We start from the raw sequence: 23,306 nt of genomic DNA, 5'->3' as shown, positions 1-23,306 counted from the left end.
CGTAACCTGTTATTTCAGAACCTTGTATAAGATCATACATTAGAGTGAAGCCCATCGTTTGTTTTTGTCGTAGTTGTCAATAACGGATGATGTAGTTAGTCCACAAATTACTGAAAGACAATTGTAATGATTTCTTCCTGCTTTGGCAGGTCAAAAATGTACTCTTTTGACATTTTCGATCTGGGATCCCTACAGACTGTACAGCTTAACCTAGGAGAGACGTTTTACAGCAATTTTAATAAAATTATCTGACAATGTTTTGATTTTGATATCTTTTTGCCTTTCATGTTCATTATACTAGACCTTGTCACATGACTTGTTTGAATAAATTTAGATAAACGTTGGTTTGTCTTTAAATTTCCTATTTCGTAAATCTCCCATATCCCAAATAGTGTGTAAAAAACGTCATAGTTGCATCTCAAGTCTTAAAAGCTGGTAAATATGATATAGTTATTCTCTAAAAACTTTTTGCCCTGTTACAGACGGCAAACATATGACCAGTATTATTATCAGGTCTATTACTTCTCGATCAAAGTATTTTTAATCGATTGATTTCAAATCGTATACTTCAACAGCATTTTACAATTTATTTATTTATTTATCGTTCGTTTTTCGTATTTTCGAAATATGTTTTGACTTTGGGCTAGTGCCGGAGCCATGACGTGAGGGGTATCGAACTTCTTTGTACTTTATCTTATACTCCCATCTAATCCTTACACAACAAAAAAAAAAGAATCACGGAAATCGGTTGATTTTTCCCTGAGATTCTTCTCTCGCTGTTTTTCGGATTTTTGAAACACTGTTAATATCGCACTAAATTCAAAACTGCATTTGTCTGAAGACTACATAACCTAATTAAAACAGAAATCCAGAAATACAAAAAAAAACTCAATTTTTCATTCGATACAACCTGAACCTTCAATAAATTCTTGGCCCTATGAAAGTTGTTTCTCGTTTGCGTTGTTTAGTCTCATTATACAGAACTGATATACTAACAACAGTTTTTTTAATTTTTGTTCTTCTTTTTTTTGTTTCGTGTTGAGGCACCCTACAATAACATCATTATTGTCTCTCATCTTTACTTTATTCCCAATTAAAATAAGTTTTACGTCTATCGTGCTTACGAACTATTAAAATTTCTAATTAAAAAAAAACAATAATCGAATTATGGGGAGTAGTATGGGGAGTAGTAGTTTTGAAGGAGTTCCTAAAGAAGCGACAAAAACCAATTTACCTTTACAAATTTTGCAACTACTTTTGCAGCTACTTCAGGCGTAGTAGTCGAAGTAGTTGCAAAATTTGTTGCAGAAAACATTTTCCTTTTACGAATTTTGCAACTCATTTTGCAACTACTTCAGGCGGGTGGAGTGGTACGGGGTGATAACACAGGACATGTAGAAATAGAACCATGAAACTATGTTGTCGTCGCGTATTTATGGCAATAGCCTGTGGCCTCGAGTGACAATCTACACATCTAGTACCTAAAAACGCACGCATTAGAGAAAATGTTGTTCCTACTGCTAAACTATAGTACATTGAATGACAAGGGGCGAAAGTAAAAAAATTCAACCGTGTGCGAGAGTTGGAGCCCGCGCCGAAGGCAAGGGCTCTAATCGCACAGGTTGAATTTTTTTATTTTTGCCCCGAGTCGTTCATACTATTTTTTTTGATACCAACATTGAAAATTGATACGTATCGCAAACATCGCAACAAAATGTTGAAATAAAAAGGCATTTAGCCAGAAAATGCGGGGGTCCAGGGGGCGGCAGCCCCCTGGTATATGAAAAATTTAATAATTTAGCCATCACAACAATAACACACACAAAAATTAAGATATAACTAACAAATCATTCAGTAACAAAAAGTATCAACTTTGTATGCTAATTTCAATAAGAACACTGGCGCACAGTGTTTTACAATTTTGATCAAAGTATTCTGCATAATATGAGCGGATTTTGTTGACAACTCGACTCATTTCTCTCATTTTCTGTGACGTCAGTCACTTTCGCTGTTCGTTCAGTTGCGTTCGCTCTTCGTTAAGTACTTTCTCCCCGTGGGATGCATTTTTTTACTTTCGCCCCTCATATGCGGGGCGAAAGTATCATTTTTCAATGTTGGTATCAAAAAAAAACATTTTCTTTCGTTAATTTGATTTCGGAACTCGCTTCAGAATCGTGCGGGAAACCTCCCATTTGCTAAAAGAAACTTCTAGTATCTGCTAGGAAAGATTTTCATTATACCTAACAAATTTATGAAGCATAATGGTCTACCCTCTACCTTTACCATTATTTTATTTTACGTTTGGTGATTACGCTTGGTCACACGTTGAATTTTTTAGTATCATCATTGTCGTCGTAGCGTCTTGTGATTTTAAACGGATTGACTATTCTTTCTTCTACACCGTAATTGAGACAGTTCTTTGTATCGTCGGAACTTAAGCAAAAACAGAAAAATGCCGGATATAGAAATGGGGGTTGATTCACTTATCCAACGCTTAATCAGCGTTTATTACGCATTTGGCATAAGGGCCGTGAGTCCAAACTTCGGAAATGTGTCCGAGTATTTGCTTTCTTTTTTTTGATACCAACATTGAAAATTGATACGTATCGCAAACATCGCAACAAAATGTTGAAATAAAAAGGCATTTAGCCAGAAAATGCGGGGGTCCAGGGGGCGGCAGCCCCCTGGTATATGAAAAATTTAATAATTTAGCCATCACAACAATAACACACACAAAAATTAAGATATAACTAACAAATCATTCAGTAACAAAAAGTATCAACTTTGTATGCTAATTTCAATAAGAACACTGGCGCACAGTGTTTTACAATTTTGATCAAAGTATTCTGCATAATATGAGCGGATTTTGTTGACAACTCGACTCATTTCTCTCATTTTCTGTGACGTCAGTCACTTTCGCTGTTCGTTCAGTTGCGTTCGCTCTTCGTTAAGTACTTTCTCCCCGTGGGATGCATTTTTTTACTTTCGCCCCTCATATGCGGGGCGAAAGTATCATTTTTCAATGTTGGTATCAAAAAAAAACATTTTCTTTCGTTAATTTGATTTCGGAACTCGCTTCAGAATCGTGCGGGAAACCTCCCATTTGCTAAAAGAAACTTCTAGTATCTGCTAGGAAAGATTTTCATTATACCTAACAAATTTATGAAGCATAATGGTCTACCCTCTACCTTTACCATTATTTTATTTTACGTTTGGTGATTACGCTTGGTCACACGTTGAATTTTTTAGTATCATCATTGTCGTCGTAGCGTCTTGTGATTTTAAACGGATTGACTATTCTTTCTTCTACACCGTAATTGAGACAGTTCTTTGTATCGTCGGAACTTAAGCAAAAACAGAAAAATGCCGGATATAGAAATGGGGGTTGATTCACTTATCCAACGCTTAATCAGCGTTTATTACGCATTTGGCATAAGGGCCGTGAGTCCAAACTTCGGAAATGTGTCCGAGTATTTGCTTTCTTTTTATGTACTATTAGCTACCCCGTTGCAATAGCTGGCGGTGGTCTGGTCAGCCACGATCTTGGAGATACGATATTCCTTCTAACATTGGGAGTTATTATTGGTGTACTCGAATTCAAGGGCTATTACATTTTTTTCAAGCATAACGAAATCTTAAAGCTCCTTAACGTTATGTGCACTCTATCTGTACCTAATAATGATGACTTGCTGCACACAGTCAACATAACAATGAAAATTTAAAAAAAAATGTTGTGCGATTTTCATCATTCCATCCGTGGGGGTGAATGCGAAATGACTTGCAGAAAGTTTCTTTTGTCAACATAATGTCTGCCTATTTGGCACCTACACTACATTTTGTGGTAAAGGTTATAAAATAAAAATTAAAAATAGCTTGCTTCAGCTGTTTTATTGACTGATCCACTCTTACAAGCACACTGCTAGTACCGTGTGACTAGTGCGTGCGACTATGAGTGAAGACATATAAGTATTGTATTTGTGTTAGGGGACTGTGAACCTGCTAGATACTAATTTGGTTGAAATATTAAACAATAAATTGTCAAAATCAAATTCTTAGCTTAATCGTAAAACTTTTAATTTGTCTAAAAACAAAATGTGATTCGATATACTAAAAGAATAATCATCTTCAACGAAACTTGTCTGTGGATTATTATGGGATCTACCTGTCAAATCTATTACTTTCTTTGATTTAAGATTTTCAACCGATTCGACAACATCTTACTTCATTGGTTGTTATCTAGTGTTCCCAGATTCAAAAGTTCGAAAGGAGAGTTTATCGGCAATGAAAACGAGAACAAAAGAGACTTTTCTTGGAAGCAAAAAAGTAGAAAAAGGAGACTTCTAAGTTTATAATTTATAAGTTAGCCTTTTACAGTCTTCCTCTTTTGAGGTTTTTGTGGGATACGTTTAGATAAACTTCCGTTTGAATTTAAATCGTGTATTCCGCATATAACTCACGTATAAAAAACATAATAATTGCATCAGAGAAGTCTTAAAAACTGGTAAATATGATATCTTCTCAAATATCTCCTTAAAAACACATTAAAAATTCGATATATTTGACAACGCTCCCAGTTCTTCGATCGGTGTTTGCATGTTCATTCGAATTACTTAATTCTTCAATTACGCTGATTTTGAAACAATTATCACACAACAAGATGAATTTGTTGTAAATTGTCATGAATCTAAGAAAATGCTTCTAATACACCACCAGGTAGATCACACATCTTGATTGAATTTAAAATAATAAAAAAAAAACAATGAGTATACACACTCTAAATACAGTAAACGTGAATAATGGAGGTAATAAAAAAGATGTTACTTTATTGCACATCGACGAACAACATTTTATATCTTATACGTATTTGGTGTTTGTTTGCTGAAACATTTTAGGTCGTGAATTGTTTTCCATCATTAAAATAAATTCGCATTTCGTTTTTTTTAATAATAAAATTCAACGGAAATATTTCATTGATCGGCTGACTTTTCGAATGTACGATCAAGATATCCTAATTGCCTTGCCAATTCTAGTTCAAACAGATACAATGAAATTGAAAATAAATCGTTGCTCAAACTCAATTTTTACTACGATTCCAAACAATTGGTAAGCTTTGTTTGACCTGACCTGATGCGTTTCATACTGTAATATCTAACATACACAAAACACTCATAGAAAAGATTGATGAGGCATTTTTATTAGTCAAACGTTTGACTTCAAAACTGTTTCAAATTAAATTTAAACGCTTAGTAATATGATTCGTAATTATATTTCTTCGTGAAATCAAGCGTTTCCATCATTAACAAAATTGTAATTTTGCTGCATACAATGATGCTTAAGAAACTTAGTAAAAGTATTGTGGCAATTTTGATGACAAAACCAATAACAAAAGTGAATTGTGACAGACTATGCGCGAAGGACGAGTCGTAGTCGAAGGATATGAGGGGTGAAGTTAGTACAACACAATATTTTCCGACATGTTGAGGATCTCAAGAAAATAGTTATTGCAATAATTGACCGAAATATTGTCGCACGAGTCTAAAGATCATCTCAACATTTGCCCGTAATGTTCGAAAATCACGCTAAACTCAAGATTATTGGTGCTATTAATCTTAAGAGCTACGTTTAGAGAATCACTAGAAATAGACGGATTTTAAAAATTCATCTATTTTGGATCTGAGGACCTTCCTTCACTAAGGAATCACTAGAAATAGACGGATTTTGAAAATTCGTCTATTTTGGATTTCTCTGCCCTCACTAAGGAACGGATTTAGAAAATTATTGGTATTAAAATTTTCTTGAGCTTCGTGCTTCATACCAGGCAAATGATGAGATAATCCTGAGAATACCATATGCTGTCAAATTCGGGTAATTCAGATCAAAATCTAACATGTATTTTTAAATTTCACTGACTCGACTAGTAAGTCTCTTAAATATGATTAAACCTTGATACTCTTATTGTCTGTAAGAGTAAGTTGTATGTGAAACTCAAACTGGCTGGCTTCTGTACTTCTCTGTCATTGTGATTTTTCGATTCTCGTTCTTCTGGTTTGACACGATTTTCAGGCGATGCATATTAAGGCATGTGTATCAATAACAAATGCGGCGTTTTTTCATATAATTTATTTATTTTTTTCTGTTTAATCTTATTAATTTACAATATTTTTTATAATAATTTTTTTTTTAATTTTTCTTTCGCATTTTATATTTGATTTATAATTTCCATTCGCGAGTTCAATAACACATCGTGATGTGTGCATGTGTGAATGCGTTTTCTTGTGCTGGTTTTGCTTTTTCTTTTTCTTAGAAAATCTGTTTCAACATTTTTCAAAAAAAAAAAATCTTTAATTAATGCTTCCGCAATTGTTACCAAAACAAAATTTCATTTCGGTTATGCCGATACAAAAAAAAAAATTTGCTTTTAAAAAAATCTTCATTCAGCTGCCTCGTCATTGAATTAGGAGATCTATAGCACTTCAATCAACACAGTCACAGAATCGCTTAAACTAATCAATAAAAATTTAAAAATTTTGTAAATTAAGTAATTTGTTTCGTAAGCCGAAAATTACAGGTCAGTGTCTCTTCCACTATCCGCGATAAACACTAAAAGAGAGAATGAGAGGAGAGAGATTTATTAAACTAATTCGACTCCGATAATAAAATCAATAATAGACACGACATTCTAAGCAGTAAAACAGAACTAAAAAGACGACAAATTTGTTTTTAAGAACAAAAATTACAAAATTAAAAGAATCTCTCTCGCATGTCGTAATATTATTTGGGCACGAAAAATGACTGATTTGGATTTTGACCATGTCCTTGGTTATTCAATTGACTTCGAGGATTGATTGCATACAACTGCTGTTGAAAATTGTGATATTGTTGCGCATAATTTGGATCACCGGTTGTCGGCCCAATAAATTGCGATTTAAATGGAGGTCCACCTTGTCCCATTGATGGCGGCAACGGTTGTGTTGTGTCTGGCGGTCCGCCAGCATTCATTGGTCCTCCCTTCGGCCCGCCAGGAAACATTTGTGAATTCGGTCCTCCGGGCGGAAACATTCCATCGGGACCATTAAACGGATGATTGCCCATCATATGTGGATGTGGCGGACCGGGCATTCTCATGAAATTTCCTTGATTTCCTTGCCGAATGCCACGCATCATCATCTGTTGTCCCATCATGTGACCAGCTGGACCGCCAGGTCCCATCGGTCCCATTGGACCCATTGGGCCCATTGGACCGTCACCCATTCCACCGTCCATGTGCGGATTCATGCCACTCAATCTCATATCGTTTGGAGGTCCATTCGGACCCATTTGACAATTCGAATAAAATGGACCCATTTGCTGTGGACCCATTTTACCACCATCGCCTTGATTAATTGGATGGGTGAGTTTTTGTAGAAATTCAATACTGGGTGGTCCGCGAGGATTTGAATTTCCCACTTGTGGTCGATTCGGCAAATATTGAATTGTGTTTGGAGCGCTGGCTTTTACTTGTATATTTGCGCCATTGTATGGACCACCCGCTCCCATTGGCGGTCGACCCAACATGCGATTCATTCCTGGACCCATCATATTCGGTTGACCGTAATTCATCATCGGTCCACTCATTCTCGGCGACATTGAACGTGAATTGGGACCTCCACCAGCCATGCTATTTGGATTATTAAACTGTCCAGGCGCCATCTGTCCCATTCCCATTCCCATGCCACAATCCATGCCACCTCCACCAAGCATTGGTCCGATTGGACCTTCAGATTGATGTTGTTGTTGTTGCTGCTGCTGCTGCTGCTGCTGTTGTTGCTGCTGTTGGTTCTGTTGTTGCTGTTGTTGTGGATGGCTCATCGCTCCAATTTCATTTGGCATCATGCCATGGTTAAATGGTCCACCGCTCATCATTCCCGCACCAACACCTTGTTGACCGTTCATCGAGTTCGGCGTACTGTTTGTCAATTGTTGCGACATTTGGGTCAGTGACGATATGGGATCGAAATGTGAAGTTTTTGTTGGTGTTGGAGCATTACTGTTTGGATTCAATGGCAAGTTATCAGTTCGGCCACATGAGGGAAATGTTTGAACGGCCGGTGACTGCGAATTTAAAGAGAAAGAAAATCGTTATATCTACTTTGACCTAAATGACACAAACATGAACTTACATCGGCCGACATTTTCCCTGTAGGTGACATGTCCATGAAATTTCCCATTTTCATACCAGATTGCTGCTGCGAAGCCGGTGAGAAGTTCATGTTAGGACTGGATGGAGGAAATCGGGATGAGTGATCAACAGAAGACATTGTTGTTGGGCAAGTTGAATCTCCACTCAGTGACGGTGTGCGAGATCCTTGAGGACTGGGACCAGATGATCCAATTCGTTGATTTTTTTCAGCTGGAAAAGAGGAAATCAAAATGAATTTAACGGAGGACGTACAAATTTGAAGAAAAATTGTTTTACCTGGGTTTGGTACTGACGATGGATTCGTTGTCACTGTTGTTGGTGTCTGAGGACTCGACGGTATGGGAAATGTTGAGCCAGCTTGAGCACCACCACTACTCACACCTCCAGAAGGGTTTGTAGTTCCAGGTGTTGGGGGAAATCTCGGTTCTATTGAACTCGTTGATGGTGTTAAGGGTGTATTGGATCCCGACAGTCGATTCTCAGCGTGGCCACCTTGCATTGATTGATGGTGTTGTTGACCACTTGAAAAAAAAAAACAGAAATGTGTTAGAATATTCGTAAAGCTGAGATCATGTAAACTGAAATGGAACATTGAAACTTCTATGGTATCTTTACTAGGTTGAGTCACATTAACGAGGACATTGACAGTCTGTATCAATCAGACCAGCAATTTCAGAAACGACTAATCATCTATTCTCGGCAGAAACAAAAAAAAACGATTTTCTCTGGTTAACGTGCTATCTAATATAAATAGAACGTTAAAACAAATGAAGTAAAATATTTTTTTACCAAACATCATGCGATTACTTTGAACAAATGGAGTAAAAGATTTCATCATGATACACTTGACGCAGGCCTTCCACGCGAAGGTCAACGAAGTAAATTGAATATTTAAATATTTATTAGTACATTTTGTATCTGCTTCCAAATTTTTATTTTGGCCAGTGGGAAGTTTATAATCCGAGCCGAAGGCAAGGGTTATAATCCCACGTGCCAAAAAACCGATTTGGAAGCAGTTACATCCTATACATCGCTAGCGCGAAAAACCACTTGATCTCCCTGTAAAACAGATCCATAAAGTCTACTTTGTGTATCTGTTTTTCGCGCTAGCAGATGAAAGACTATTCGCACCCGAGCTTTCGAAAAACCTCATGGGTGGCATTTTACTATTCCTACACCGAAAATTCGGGTAAAGTTGCGTTTCTGAGATTCCATTCTAGCATATAAAAAGGAAAGTATGTTTGTGCAATTTTGAGATGAAGTCGTCGTCATACAAAAATAAAAACTTTGATGATAAAATGTGACTAAAAGTATGTCAACGTGTGATTTTGATAGCTAATTTAAAACGAAATTCCAACACTATTTTAGCACGGAAAACTTTTTCTATATATTTTATAATTTGATCGAGCTACCACTGTCCTAACCGAAGACCGAACTAAATAAAAAGCTGATCGAAATAGTTTTTCTAAGAAAATTATTTTACAAAAATCATGTGGATTGGTAGCCTCTGAATCCGGAATGAACCAACACTTCCATTTTACAGAATATTATTTCAAATCGATTATTAGGAATTTCCAAAAACAATTGCTTTATTGAAATGTAAACAATGAAAACAGCCGCGAAATTTTTCATGTTATTCTACTCATCCACAAGTTTTATTGATATTGATTAATAGGAGTAATGAGATTTTCGAAGTCTCACTTTAGGACTTTTAGGAGATTTTAGGAACAATTTTGAAATTTTTGGAGTTTTAGGAAGCGTGGGAGGCCTGTTGACGAGGAACTCTATATGTTCGTAAAATCAAATGAAATTGAACTAGTTATACCCGAAATTTACTGGAATTTATCGAAACCGGTATATTATGGGTAAATTTCAGTAAATTTCGTTAAATAAATTTACCAATAATAGGCACTGCTTCATGTTACTAGAAAAACTTTGGCTATGTGGAAATTGTTAGAGATCCTTAGATTGTTAGAGAAAAAAAACTTTCTTCTACGACTTTTAAGTCCAAGAAGAGTTCAGTGTATATTTCGGCCATCACATATTGCAGTAAATTTAGATTGGTGACGAAATGAAGTTGTTTCGGTGCTAAATGCTAAACATTTTTTGGCATTACACGCCTGACAAATCCAATGAATACTCGAATATTTCACTCATCAGGCAAGGCAGACTTTCAATACAAATTGTATTTTTAAACGTTCTTCGTTTAGCAATTTGCTTAATTTGGATTTTCTACGATGTGTAACAGCTGAGATAAACACTAGGACTGGCCTCGTTATTCCTTTCAAACAGTGCATTTATGATGACGTGGTGCACTGGTTTATAAAATAAGTAGCTCACTTTAGGTTGAGCGAGTTGTATTAGAAAATACGATCGGCGAAAGATTACAACTGAAATTGATCATCCAATACGAGTTTTGTCTCTTGATTTAGTTAAATACAAAAAAAAAGGAGTTTCGAGTGTAGAACAGGAAAAATTATCTCCTATCATATAAGCACAAATGTAAGCACGAGAACCGGATAATTGGAGCATATGCAATGCGTATTCTGAACTATGAACTATAATTCGAAACACTTACTTATTGTTATCCTTGAGACTTGTGTTGGCTTGCTTTTGGATGGTTAACTCCTGACCTTCAAAAGCATTCAAGTACTGAATTTGTTGTGGTGATGGCACTGGCATTAAATTTGGCTCTTTACCTAGAATAAAAGCGAAACGTAGAATTTCAATTTCTTCACTGAAAATGTGGTCGTTTTTAACGTACCAGGCAAATGTTGACCGGCAGCCATTTCAAGATCCTTAAGACTAGCATTTGGAGATAAATGAGATGATATCGGTGTACTGGGGTTACTGTGATTCACTGGCCTCTGTTGTGGCACGGGTGAATCAATCGATGTAGGACTTTGACCGAGATGTTTAAATGTTGGTTGTTGTTGCCTTGTAGCGTCAGCTGCTGGCGAATTTAAAGCCGAACCAGCGCGAGGAGATGGCAACGACAAATTTGATGTTGGATTATTTGTTGGACTACTAGGATTTGGACTTTGCGTAGCTATGGGTACCGATGCAGAACGTTGAGTTTGATGATAAGGCGGTGGGGGACCTTGTAAACGTGATCCCTGTTGTTGTTGTTGTTGATGATGAAGATGTTGCTGTTGTTGGTGAAATTGTTGCTGTTGCTGATTAGGATGTCGAATGGAGCCAGGCATTTGTCGATTGCCTGGCATCATTCCTCCACCCATCGGTGGTCCACCCATATTCATCTGAAACATGCGTTCAGCATGCATCATTCGTTCTCGCTCTGATTGCATATGCCCGCTGCGTCCACCATCCATTCGATGATCGTCTACTTTGCGTTCCTCGAAAAACTGGTGTTGCAGTTTATTCCACTCCATTTGTGCTTGCACAGTTTGACCACCAGGTCCAGCCATCATTTGTTTTTGGTTCATCATTCCGCCGGGTCCCATTGGAAGCATACATGAATTCATTCCGCCCATTTGAGGCTGATTCATCATTTGTTGCTGGTGTTGCTGTGATAGATGCGCTCTTGGGCCTCCCATGTGAGGCATATTCATATTCCCCATCATTTGCTGATGTGGTCCTGATCCCATATTTGACATTAAATTTGATTGCATCATTCCTCCAGGACCACCACAATGTGGCCCTTCGTTAATTGGACCACTGTTACTCATTCCGGATACCATTGACATATTATTGAATGCCATTGAACCAGGCATTCCTGACATGTGATTTCCCGGACTCATATTCGGTGGCATTTGTGTACATCCTGGACCGCCAGACATTTGGCCAGCAGAACCGCCTGAAACATTAAATGATTAGTTATTTCCGAAGGCGAAAGACGAAAATTTCAGCAGAGAACGTTTGCCAAGGCCTGCAAATAATTCCATTAACACTTACCTCCCATATTAGGTACGTTTCCACCGCGTGTGGGTCCGGATGGTGCCGATAATTGCTGCATTTTACATGGAGGTGGTCCACCACTTCCAGGACCTTGTGGATCCGCATCATTGATTTGACAATCACCAGGCATGTGCTCGGGGAACAACAAGCAATTCATTTCCTTCAATTTTGCCAGCTGTTCTTCGCGATGCTGCCGTTGTTGCGGCGTTAAATTAGCATCTGGTACTTTAACGCCTTGCAGTGAAGGCGTCATACCACCCAAGCCAGGACTTGTTGATCCTAATGATCCCGGACCACTATTCACAATTGTCGTAGGACTTTGCTGCTGCTGTTGTTGCATGACAGGGCCAAGAGATAAATTATTGCTGCCAATACGACCACTTGGTAATGGTGATCCAGGTACTAAATTGTTAACATCTAAACCAGTCGAATCGGAGAGAAGTGATGCAGCTGACGCGACAGCCGATGCGGAAGTATTGCTTGTCGATGATGTTGTGTTTGATAGACCTGCATTCGTGGCTCCATTTGACAATACGTCCAGGCCGATATTGTGATGGGAGCTTGCATCGTCCCACGATGATAGGAGATCATTATCGGGATTCGACATCATATCATCCTGAATACTACCGGTTGAACCGCCTCCTTGAAAACCGACGCCCGACAAATGACTCTGTTGTTGCATGGCCATGGGACCACTATTGCTTCCACCCATCGATGGTCCACGAATATTTGACTTTGATTTCATTATGGATATATTGTTCAGCCATTGGGCCGGATTTTGTCGATTAAATTGAGACTGCTTGAGTGGATGTTTCTGTAAAAGCAAATGAACAAATCAAGTTAGTTATGGGTTTAACGCTCCTTCAAATCTGTGTAGCTCACTTCTAGAAATTTCTTTGACCCAGGTTGTGCACAATGATATGCAATGATTGATGCATATTGACTCGTCATTACAGCTTCAGCACTCTTGTTGGCCAGCGTTGTTGAGAACACAAAAATGTGATTTTGGGTCTGCATGTACTCCATTCCACTGCTGCCCGATTGTTTCGTCATAACATTTGATGGCACCGGTTGTCCGCCAGCATTTGTATTACCTGAATTGCTATCTGTTGGCGAATTACCATCTCGAGTCATTCTGTTCGATGATTGATCCATTGGCGGAATTTGTTGTTGTGATTGATAATCAATTGATTCTGATCCGGTTGGTGTTTCCATTTTTACCAGTGACAGATTGCATGTTTGAGGACCGCCGCTTAGAGATGTGAGTTCCTCTTTGATGCGAGCTATTTAGAAAACAAAATTATAGTGACGTCCGCTTTGTATGAGGCCGAATATGAATGAATGTAGTAAACAAATTCAATGATAGTAGAAATATAAAGAAATATGTGATGCAGTCGGAGGTGTTTAGTCGTTTTACTTTGATTGGCATCAGAAACGTAGAGAGTGTAGATATAGTGGGGAGGTAATGTCATTTATAACCGAATCAGATGAGCGGTAGTAAGAATATTCGATACAGACGCCATCTTGTCCCTTCGTTAAAATCAACAAATGGAATAAAAACTCAGGCCATATGCTTTGAGATGGCGAAAAAATTTTGTGAAACACAAGTAAATCATAGTTCAGCCACGACCGCGAGTCTGAATGGCATTGCCTCCTCAACTATATGTACCTTGGTTGAGCATATAGTTGGGGAGTACGTCCTAGCACATTAGTTTGATGCTAATGACACCTTTATGTTGACTACAATTTACTTGGATCTCACAAAATATTGTGCATATCTCAAAACATATTTCCCAAATTTTTAATGAAAGGTGGCGTTTCTGTCGAGCTTTCTTACCACCGCTCATCTGATTCAGTTATACATGACACTACCTCCCCACTGTATACCTTGAGTTGAGCTTTACTTAATATTATTTCATTAATTTAGAGCGACATTCATCAGAATCCTACAAACTTGTTAAATCCCAATATCAATAGATGTGATTGAGTGATTGATTTCTAACGCAAAAACGTTTCCGAATCCAAAACAAGTCTAAGGCATTCTTTACCTTAAATTTTCCGTTGAAAATCGTTGACAGGACTTTTTAAGATATTGAGATACTTGAAAATATTACCAGATTCAGTATTTTTTGGGTAATTAATTTCACCATAAAAGGCCTTGAATGCTCCAATGAAATCGGAATTGTACTTCAAAAAGGACAGATAAAGACTCGCTCACTCTTAGGAGGATCCTCTAAGGATCGAAAAGACTGATGTACAACGAGATTCGACATTAAGGTTAAACTTTTTCATTTCGGTTCAGCTGGTCGTTGGCTCTGTTTTAATAAATCAGTGTGCAGTGGTAGGTGTTTGCGTTCATTCAATGGTACGTGTGGAGAGAGAAATATTAAACAATCAGTTGAAGCACGAATATAAGTGCAACTTTAATGTTGAATCTCATTATAGCTTTTAAAAGATATCAAAACGATACGACAAATTACTGTACAGAGCTGAATATCCTGGCGATTTGTTGGATCGAATTATGTCGAGCTCAGTACAATTCAAATGGTGGGCTTTTACAATTGAAATTTGATTTTCTTTGAGACACATCACTTGTTGAGTTACATTTGAACAAATTGATGTTGCAGCAGTAATTCTAGCTGTTCGCCTTTAGAAAATTGAGAAGAATGAATGCCCACAATGCCTAAATTGGGCTGGAAACAGGTTAAATACAATCCTCTCAAATAAACTGAATCGCCTTAGGCAACAGATTGAAAAATTAGGATGATTTTTTTCGATTTCAGTTGTATCATTTGCAACAGTAGACGTCTACTTTTTATGTAGACGTCTAGTGTTGCAAATAGTGTTGGTCCAGTAGGGAACGTATTAAAACTCTAAACAGGTTAATAATTTCAACCTGTTCGGTGATTTAACATTTAACTTCTAAAGCTATTGAATTTAGGTGAATGATTCCATATTCCATGCGTACTAGACCTGCAAATCTTGTCATAAAAACCGTATTTCAACTACGTTCACGTGAATTTTAAATTACTGAAGTTTTGGTGTCACTTTTTCTTCTAAGATGTGACCGAAGGTAGGGACAATCCGATTGCAACGACAAAACCATTAGATTGTGTGCCAGTTCGACTTTGATTGAGAAAAGATTTTTCGAGGCGAGAACCTTCTTAATGTTGTCGAGCTTCGAGATTTTAAAATTTAATTTGGTCCGGTCGGTAACTAAAACCAAGTTGATCCGCACGTTTCTTCCTAAGCTCACAGCTTAAAGTAATTTTTGCGTGTATTTTAGGTGAACGTAGATAAGATTATTATGGTGGGCCTGACTAGATAACTCGAGCTACGTATGGAACATTTTTACATTCCCAATTCATGCACGTATAGAGTTATGACAATTGAATGTAAAATCTACATAACATTTTCGTGAACACCGAATGGTGAATGGTGATACAATTAACACTCACCTTCGCTCAATGGTGATCTGGTACCTTTCTCATATCCTCCCGGCACTGATCCCGTATTCGTTGATCCAATAATACCGCCACTAGCTGCACCAACTCCATTTTTATTTAGTCTAGAATTATCCTTTAAACTGCCGCCTGACGGCAACGTGGCTGACGATTGTGTGGCGTTCGGACCGCCATCTGATTCCCGTTTAATTTGATCCGCTTGCAAAGCACACATATCGTCACCATTTCCCATTAGTGAATCAGATGATATTGGCTCGTCCTTAATTGTAGGCATAAGTGATGACACTGTCGGTGTTATTGGCGACTGGCTGTCCTTCTCTTTATTGGATAGCTGATGTGTAGGTGAATGTTTTGTAGTTGAATTTGAACTGGAGGTCGATGATGATGATGAATGCGGTGGTGATACTCCTGAAGCTGTATTATTTGGCACTGTTGAGCTATTTGTCGTATTGATGCCAGTTGCATTGCTGCTATTATTATTTGTTGTTGCTTTAGTTGCTGACGGCGATTGTCCACTACTGCCAATCCCAGTTGATGTTGTGCCGGGTGATTTGGACAATGTTGATGAACTCAATGCACCACCATCGATTGCTGTTTGGCCCAAATTGATTGTACCAGTTGTTCCTGGTGTCGTTGGTGATGATGACGATGATGTTGTTGTTGTTGTTAGTGGAGGTGTTACTGATGTTGCCGCTATTGAATCTGTCGTTGATGAGGTTGCTGATGATGTTGATGCAAATCGATCTGACTTTTCTTTTATCATTTTATTTATTTCGTAAGTTTTGAATGCTGCCGACCCTCATAACAGATTGGGCTCATCGGTGGTAGACATTTTAATTTCAAATCGTTCACAAGACGAATGTAAATTGAATTTATCTTGACGTAGTGCGCTTTCACAATGTCCACTGTAATTACACTCGTTTTTTTTATAAAAAAATTTATCTCACCTACAATGCCAATGTAAATTCTTGTTGCTTATTAATCTCAAATCACAAACACCACAACATTATAATTATAATCACACAATTTCCGTAAAAATTGCAGTTTCGAAGAACTGATTGTCACAACAAATATGTCCACAAATAAATAAATAACTAAATTCCACAGAAAATGTGTGTTTTTTTTGTAGAATGGTACAGTGTGTGTGTTTATGAATATAACGCGGCCTGCCTGAGTTGACGCAACATTAAAAAACCTCTTCTATCCATCCGTAGATATGAACACAAAACAAAAATCCAATTCACAAAGATTTCATTGACAAATTTGATTTTGTTATCTCAAATTACGTGTTTGTTTTTTGGTTACGTTGTAAAATTCAACCAAAACTAGCACCGATCCCTTTCAACAATGGCACATTCGCACTTAAAGAAGAGAAAAAAAATCCATAAGCGGACCCAAATCAACACAAAAACACTCTTTGACACAAAAAAAAACTTCTTCTTTTTCGTTTTCAAGCGGTCACACGTTTATCCTTTTTTTTACCAGCTACACCATTTTCCATCCGCCACACCGTCATTTCCAAATTGATCACAAATTTCAATTAAATGTATTCCTCAATCCAATACATTTCATTGTTTATTTCAAAAAACTCTACATTTGGTTTGGGAATGAATAAACAGAATGAAAAAATCGACTCGCGGTTAATGCCAAATACAAAAAAAACACTTTCCCATCGCACACCATCACACCAGTATCGTTCCAATTCACGCACTTGAATTTATATTATATGTCGGCCGACAATAAATGTCATTCATTTAAAAATATGGCGTCTTTAAGTAATTTTTCTGTTGGAAAAGAAATGAATCAGGAATGCATTGTCTGTATGTTCTATTCACCGAAAAATTTAAAATGGCGTCGTTCAACGCGATAGAAAAGGACAACACAACGAAAATGAATGCGGCTACTCTTTATTCAGCAGTGTTCACATCGTTCACATTTCTACGGGTAGTGTTGCCATACACATTATTAAAACTATACTACTATTATTAAAACAACAATTATACTGCTTTTACATTATATTTTTCATAACTCAGTAGCGGAACGTAAGCCTTTTGCTGCTTTTATTGCGAAAGACTTTTTGAAATGCCATCCACGTTTTAAAAGAATGTCATTGAAACCAAGGTTCTGAAAGAATAGATGCATTTTGTTGAACACACTCGTTACAGGTTGTTTGAAATGTCAACTTGAAGAAAAAATAGTCATTTACATACGTATCTGTTGTGTACGGTATATTTTATGCAATTTTGCAGAAGTGAGGGCGACAAGTGAAAGTGCCTAAAACCGTCCACAACAGATGCGTATACAACTTTTCATGCTTTTCCGTAAATTATGCCCAAGGCATGAAATTTTTTATCAAGTTGCGTTTTCAAACAATCTGTAATGAATGTGTTCAATAAAAAGCATCGATTTGTCAAAATTTGTGCTTCAACTCAGAAGTGTCTTAACCTGTTCCTTCAGAATCTTGGTTTGAACGAGAGATTTTGAACCGACGCGTGTTGTTCGTTCTCTTTTACACAGGATGCACAGAATTTTAAATTTAGTACTCAAATGACAGTTCTTCTTTGACATAAAAATTTGTGTTTAATAAAACACAACGAAACTAATCTGAGGTTACGTTTAAAAGTACACTGAGAAAAAAGTTGACGGTTGTGTCCCCAGGTAATGTAATTTTTCATACAAAAATCACATTATCTTCTATAGGTAATGCGGTTTTTGTACGAGAAATTACATTACCTGGGGAAAGATTATCTGTCACAGGTAATAATCTGAAAACGTTTTTGTCAGTGTATCGTAACTTGAAGAAGATCTATAAGGTATGGTATGTATAATGCTTCACATCAAACATTTAATTTAACAGTTATCAATAACAGCCACAGCCACAAAAAATAACTATAATTTTTTTAATTAAATAATTTGAAATTCATGCTGTCAGTGCGATATAGAATCTTCTTTATGAGAAAGGGACGTTTTAACGCTGCGATGAAAAGACTATCGTAGTTGTTTATCACAGTTACTTTGTTCTTTGATACTTTCCAAAAGTGTAAATTACACAGTAAAATTGATAATTAAGTAAAAATGGTATTTATATGCCCCCAACACTAAAATAGAGAAAGAATCATAGTTTTCGCGCAAAACATTCAAACGATAAACATTCTAAAGATTCTAAACTAAAATGTGACAGATGCATAATTTTTTCAATATGACATCTAAATTTCATTCATAATTTGAAAATCATGAATGAAATTTCGGGTTGCCTCATTTTAAGATTTTTGCATATGTCACTTTTGTATTGCTGTTTTAGTCAGCAGTCAGAGGCGGAGTTCTTATTTTGTATATAGGTTTGTTTACAGCAGTGCCTATATTCGCGAAAATATTTTCACGAATTTTCTCAAATTTTCACGATTTTCTCAAATTTTCGTGAATTTTCACAAAAAGTTTTTTGTGAAAATTTGAGAAAATTCGTGAAAATATTTTCGCGAATATAGGCACTGGTTTACAGTAACTGTAAACACGAAATTTCACTGGCCGAACGAACACGATTTCATCCACAGAGATCGGTTTTCATATAAATATTGATGAGATTATGTCTCTATGGATGACAGTAATTTGACAATTCGTATGATCTTGGAACATACCTATAATCCGATTCGCCTAGTCGGTTGGTCTGTAGAGACGCCACATTTTTTTATAGAGCTTCAATCTCACTGTACTATTTTTTTGTGTAACAACTTCACATTGGTTCATTCCCATGAAATGTTAGAGCAGTGAAGTTTGTTCATGAAAAAATAATTCAGTGACTGCAGTCTTTTTATGAAGAAGTACTAAATTGTAATAGATTTTACCCTTAGTTTCTAAACGACATTCTCCTTTAGGTTTGTTCCAAGGCCATACAAATTGTCAAATTACTGTGAAATTTCATCCATAGAGATATTTCAACATTTACATGAAAACCGTTCTCTATCGATGAAATCTTATTCGTTCGGCCAGTGAAAATTCGTGGTTACAGTTATTTGAAACAAACCTATTATATATGGCCAACGTTCATAGAAATAATAAAGGACTAATACATAGCGAGGTGCCTCATTGTCATTCCTCCGCCACTGCTGAAGCAGTAGTTATTTGTGTATCTGTTTTGCCGTTTTGGGCGGTTGATTTTTTGGGAAATTTCACTACATAAGAAAGTGCTACAAATTAACCGTCTCAACAGATACGTGATCTTAGATAACCTTTCTGGAATTGTCTTACTTTCATAACAGAAGCATGTAACTAAATAAAGTTTTTAGTAACCGAAAACGGTATGATGCGTTAACAACGTTACTTTAGGGTCAGTTAACATAATACCTAAAAAATGTGTGAAAAAAAATCTGGCAGATGATTCCAGCATTTTTCAGAAATTTTTACACGAAATGTGTAACTTATCGTAACGGTGAATCACCTTCCGTCTAGACAAACATGACAAACACTGTTACTCTACTTTTGCTTACAGCTATGCCGAGAACACTCGTTCTATATAATGTATAAATAAAACGGTTGCGTGAGTAAATTAATTTTATTTTCTATGAGATAAGTGTTAAGATAAGCTGCTTTAAAGACTTATCATTAGCAACTAGATTAAAGTAGAACTTTTCACCCTTGACCGTACACGAATGTGTTACGGATTTATTTAAAAGGCTGTTATCAAAAGACCCATTTATGCTAGTGATCATGTAATCACAGAGCACATCTGGCGGTGGAAGATTTGATCCGCTATATTCGCAAGTCCAAACAATATTTTTCAATCCATCTTGCGATACTCCTGGCTTAGCAGAACAATTGTCTTTCCAAACTTGTGTATTCGAATAAATTCCGTAAAACTGGCTCAGTACATCAATTGGATCTTTGTCCTGGTATACCGGAACTGCATCGATAAATTCTTTATCGGGAGTTCCGATCAACATTAAAGTCACAGTATCACACTCTACATAACAAAAATGTTTTACACCAAGCCACCAATCACCTTGCAGAACGAACGATCGTATACATTGGCATAGATCATCTAATTTTTTCAAAATGAAAATATTTTTTTTAGAAATGTTCAAGATTTACTTACTTGGATCTTCATCGGTGTTAAGAGGAACTCGATAACTTAGGTATATTCTGCCTTCATCGTCCGTAATACCTTTCGACTTAGCCACTCGATTGCACATTCTCAAACTTTTCATCAAATTGGTATAATCTGACAAGTGATTAATTTTTGGAGTTTTTCCACAGGACTTGCCGTCATCAACAGCGTTAGTGAGAGTTAACAAAAAAATATTTATTGAAAGGCAACACAGAAAACGTCTTAGCTGTGCCATTTTTATCGACAAATAATGTTTCGTATCTGTTTCTGATTTTATTATATTCAAAACTGTAACAGTCATTTAACACACAGTACTTAGTGTGTCAGGGGTATAATGCACAAGCGAGGGGAATTACACTAAGCGCGAACAGAACGTCTCAGACGATTGTGGTTAATGTCTTAACTAATAACTAACCAATCATCAACATTTCGTCCTCATTTTGTTAAGTCTTACCTTGCACAAATGGCAGGCATACTGATGATAGTTCGAATCTATTTGATGCCTTAAGCATGGGCATAAACTTCAGAATCTTTCTTGTAATTTAAGCCTTCGGTATGAAAAGTTGTATACGTATCTGTTGTGGACGGTTGACTTTAGGCACTTTTGCTTTTCGCTCTCACATCGTTCGGGTTTCAACTTGCGAAATTGCCTTCAATCTACCGTCCAAAACGGTAGATACGTAAATAACTATTAACATGTATCAAACTATAAGACTTGTTAACCTGTTAACATGTTACGGGCGATACGACTTTTTTTTTGTTATCGATAACGAATTTAGGAATAAGCGACTGGCTATGACTAATGCGGTCTTATATTGTAAAACGCATGTTCAAAAAATAGAAGTAAAAGATTTGAAATCAATCTCATTAAAATACTAAGATAAGATGAAGAAATAGATACAATAAGACTGCTTATATGCTTGTCTTCTGAACCTCAGGCAATGTTAGCTATAACTCGTTTTGTATTTTTGTTTGTCGGTAATTAAATGATATAGCCGTTCATAAAAGTTCTGTGAGTCCTTTCTCATCTCCGGCCCTTAGAGCACTGGTTCTAGCGCCTGCAGAAAACATCATTACTTGACTTATTTTTTAGACACTAGGGCTGCTCTTAATCAGTAAAAAAAAATCGGTGAACTTTTCAACCAACCTCACTTTTGATTGTTGTTTCAATTACGCCGAAAAATTTAACTTTGATGCGGATACTTATAACTTCAAAGGCAAGACAATAAACAAAAAAAGACCATAGTTTTCTTGCATGTAGCAAGGTGATTTGATCATTTTCTTCTTTATTTAGCCTGTATATGCGAATCATACTCAAAATTTTCTAAATTTTGGCACACAAATTGTTAACAGAGTGGTGTACTAGAATAGAAAAAATGACGCATGCAGGTTAACGAGGTTAACTGTGTCGACTGGAGTCGATGTAAAAAATTATATCGATTTGCGTCTGTCAAAATAAAACTTTGACCTGAATTTTGCTCTATTTTCGCAATTGGAAAATCTGGAAAAAAATACTGAAACTAAAAATCTCTTCAAACGTTAATAATTACCGACAATTCAATGGCTTCTATGGATCAACCACCTCCGCTAACATTGGCAAGAGGTAAAATGCATGTTAAATATACCAAATAACATTCTCTATGCTGCGTGTAAATATGCTAACAATCAATTGTTGACATGAATATTTCAAGATGTTAAGCGATCAATTGAACTTCTCGAAAAACTACAAATGAGCGGCGAAATCCCGGCTACCAAACTGGCAGCATTGCAGAAAGTGCTTCAGTCGGATTTCTTGAATGCAGTCAGAGAAGTGTACGAACATGTCTACGAAACGGTCGACATTCAACAGGGATCTCAAGATGTAAGGGCGTCGGCCACTGCTAAAGCTACTGTTGGTGGGTATACTTTTCGTTTAATAGCCACCTGAATCGAGTGACCTGCTGAAGTTGAATGTAATTTACGTTTCTTTGCAGCTGCATTTGCTGCTAGTGAAGGACATGCTCATCCAAGAGTTGTCGAACTGCCAAAAACTGACGAAGGTAATGATTCTTATCTATAATCACAATTAATCGATAATCGAATATCACTAAACCTATTCGAAAGGTCTCGGATTCAACGTGATGGGTGGTAAAGAGCAAAATTCTCCGATTTACATATCCAGAATCATACCAGGCGGAGTTGCTGATCGTCATGGAGGTCTAAAACGCGGCGATCAATTGTTGTCCGTAAATGGAGTGGTAATATAACCGACGAAAGTCCGTTTCTGCCGACAATATCACATCCCATTTTTACATTTTCAGTCGGTTGATGGCGAAAATCATGAAAAAGCTGTCGAACTCCTGAAACAAGCCATTGGTTCGGTGAAATTGGTGGTACGATACACGCCTAAAGTTCTGGAGGAAATGGAACTGCGATTTGACAAGCAGCGAGCAGCTCGTAGACGTCAACAATTCCAATAGAATTCCCAAAGTCACAAATTATGCTCTCCAGGAGAGATGATCACACCACTATTCACCTCTGTGTCTGTTCATCGTTTATTATTTATATTATAAAATTGCATTATATTTTTATGTTGACCAATAGGTCAGTGTGTCGTCCACCAAAACAGTCATTAAAAGAAAGAGAATTTATGAAAACTAAAATT

General features: G+C 36.9%; 3 protein-coding genes across 3 annotated transcripts; 1 reads left to right on the top strand and 2 right to left on the bottom strand.

The window, feature by feature from the left end:
- Window positions 1-6,424: 6,424 nt before the first annotated feature.
- On the bottom strand, window positions 6,425-17,395 carry LOC119080664 (protein BCL9 homolog). The gene is made up of 8 exons (XM_037189090.1): window positions 15,556-17,395; window positions 12,980-13,380; window positions 12,095-12,911; window positions 10,944-11,996; window positions 10,758-10,878; window positions 8,456-8,700; window positions 8,160-8,389; window positions 6,425-8,091 (listed from the first exon to the last, which is right to left on the bottom strand). Exons 1-8 carry the CDS (start codon window positions 16,322-16,324, stop codon window positions 6,772-6,774), a joined length of 4,956 nt encoding a protein of 1,651 aa, XP_037044985.1. The 5' UTR covers window positions 16,325-17,395; the 3' UTR covers window positions 6,425-6,771.
- Window positions 17,396-20,027: 2,632 nt separating this feature from the next.
- On the bottom strand, window positions 20,028-20,896 carry LOC119080792. Its single transcript, XM_037189362.1, has 2 exons — window positions 20,651-20,896; window positions 20,028-20,596 (listed from the first exon to the last, which is right to left on the bottom strand). The coding sequence occupies exons 1-2, from the start codon at window positions 20,760-20,762 to the stop codon at window positions 20,118-20,120; spliced, it is 591 nt and encodes a 196-aa protein (XP_037045257.1). The 5' UTR covers window positions 20,763-20,896; the 3' UTR covers window positions 20,028-20,117.
- Window positions 20,897-22,093: 1,197 nt separating this feature from the next.
- On the top strand, window positions 22,094-23,306 carry LOC119080788 (protein lin-7 homolog C). The gene is made up of 5 exons (XM_037189358.1): window positions 22,094-22,265; window positions 22,354-22,557; window positions 22,636-22,701; window positions 22,766-22,899; window positions 22,963-23,306. The coding sequence occupies exons 1-5, from the start codon at window positions 22,223-22,225 to the stop codon at window positions 23,119-23,121; spliced, it is 606 nt and encodes a 201-aa protein (XP_037045253.1). The 5' UTR covers window positions 22,094-22,222; the 3' UTR covers window positions 23,122-23,306.

This window comes from Bradysia coprophila, unplaced genomic scaffold, assembly GCF_014529535.1.
Source record: "Bradysia coprophila strain Holo2 unplaced genomic scaffold, BU_Bcop_v1 contig_350, whole genome shotgun sequence".
In the NCBI taxonomy this organism is placed as follows: Eukaryota; Metazoa; Arthropoda; class Insecta; order Diptera; family Sciaridae; genus Bradysia; species Bradysia coprophila.
Note: the sequence above shows the minus strand (reverse complement) of the source record. Positions and strands in the feature narration are given on the sequence as shown.

What these genes read in the sequence shown, in the direction of transcription:
- LOC119080664 (XM_037189090.1), bottom strand. Translation starts at nt 16,324, where the DNA reads ATGATAAAAGAAAAGTCAGATCGATTTGCATCAACATCATCAGCAACC. An exon ending in AGTCTCAAGGATAACAATAA is followed by an intron (nt 8,701 to 10,757) that starts GTAAGTGTTTCG and finishes TTTTTTTTCAAG; the next exon opens with TGGTCAACAACACCATCAAT. An exon ending in ATCGTCAGTACCAAACCCAG is followed by an intron (nt 8,390 to 8,455) that starts GTAAAACAATTT and finishes CCTCTTTTCCAG; the next exon opens with CTGAAAAAAATCAACGAATT.
- LOC119080788 (XM_037189358.1), top strand. Translation starts at nt 22,223, where the DNA reads ATGGCTTCTATGGATCAACCACCTCCGCTAACATTGGCAAGAG. An exon ending in TCCGCTAACATTGGCAAGAG is followed by an intron (nt 22,266 to 22,353) that starts GTAAAATGCATG and finishes GAATATTTCAAG; the next exon opens with ATGTTAAGCGATCAATTGAA. An exon ending in ACTGCCAAAAACTGACGAAG is followed by an intron (nt 22,702 to 22,765) that starts GTAATGATTCTT and finishes CCTATTCGAAAG; the next exon opens with GTCTCGGATTCAACGTGATG.
- LOC119080792 (XM_037189362.1), bottom strand. Translation starts at nt 20,762, where the DNA reads ATGAAAAGTTTGAGAATGTGCAATCGAGTGGCTAAGTCGAAAGGTATT. An exon ending in TAACACCGATGAAGATCCAA is followed by an intron (nt 20,597 to 20,650) that starts GTAAGTAAATCT and finishes TGAAAAAATTAG; the next exon opens with ATGATCTATGCCAATGTATA.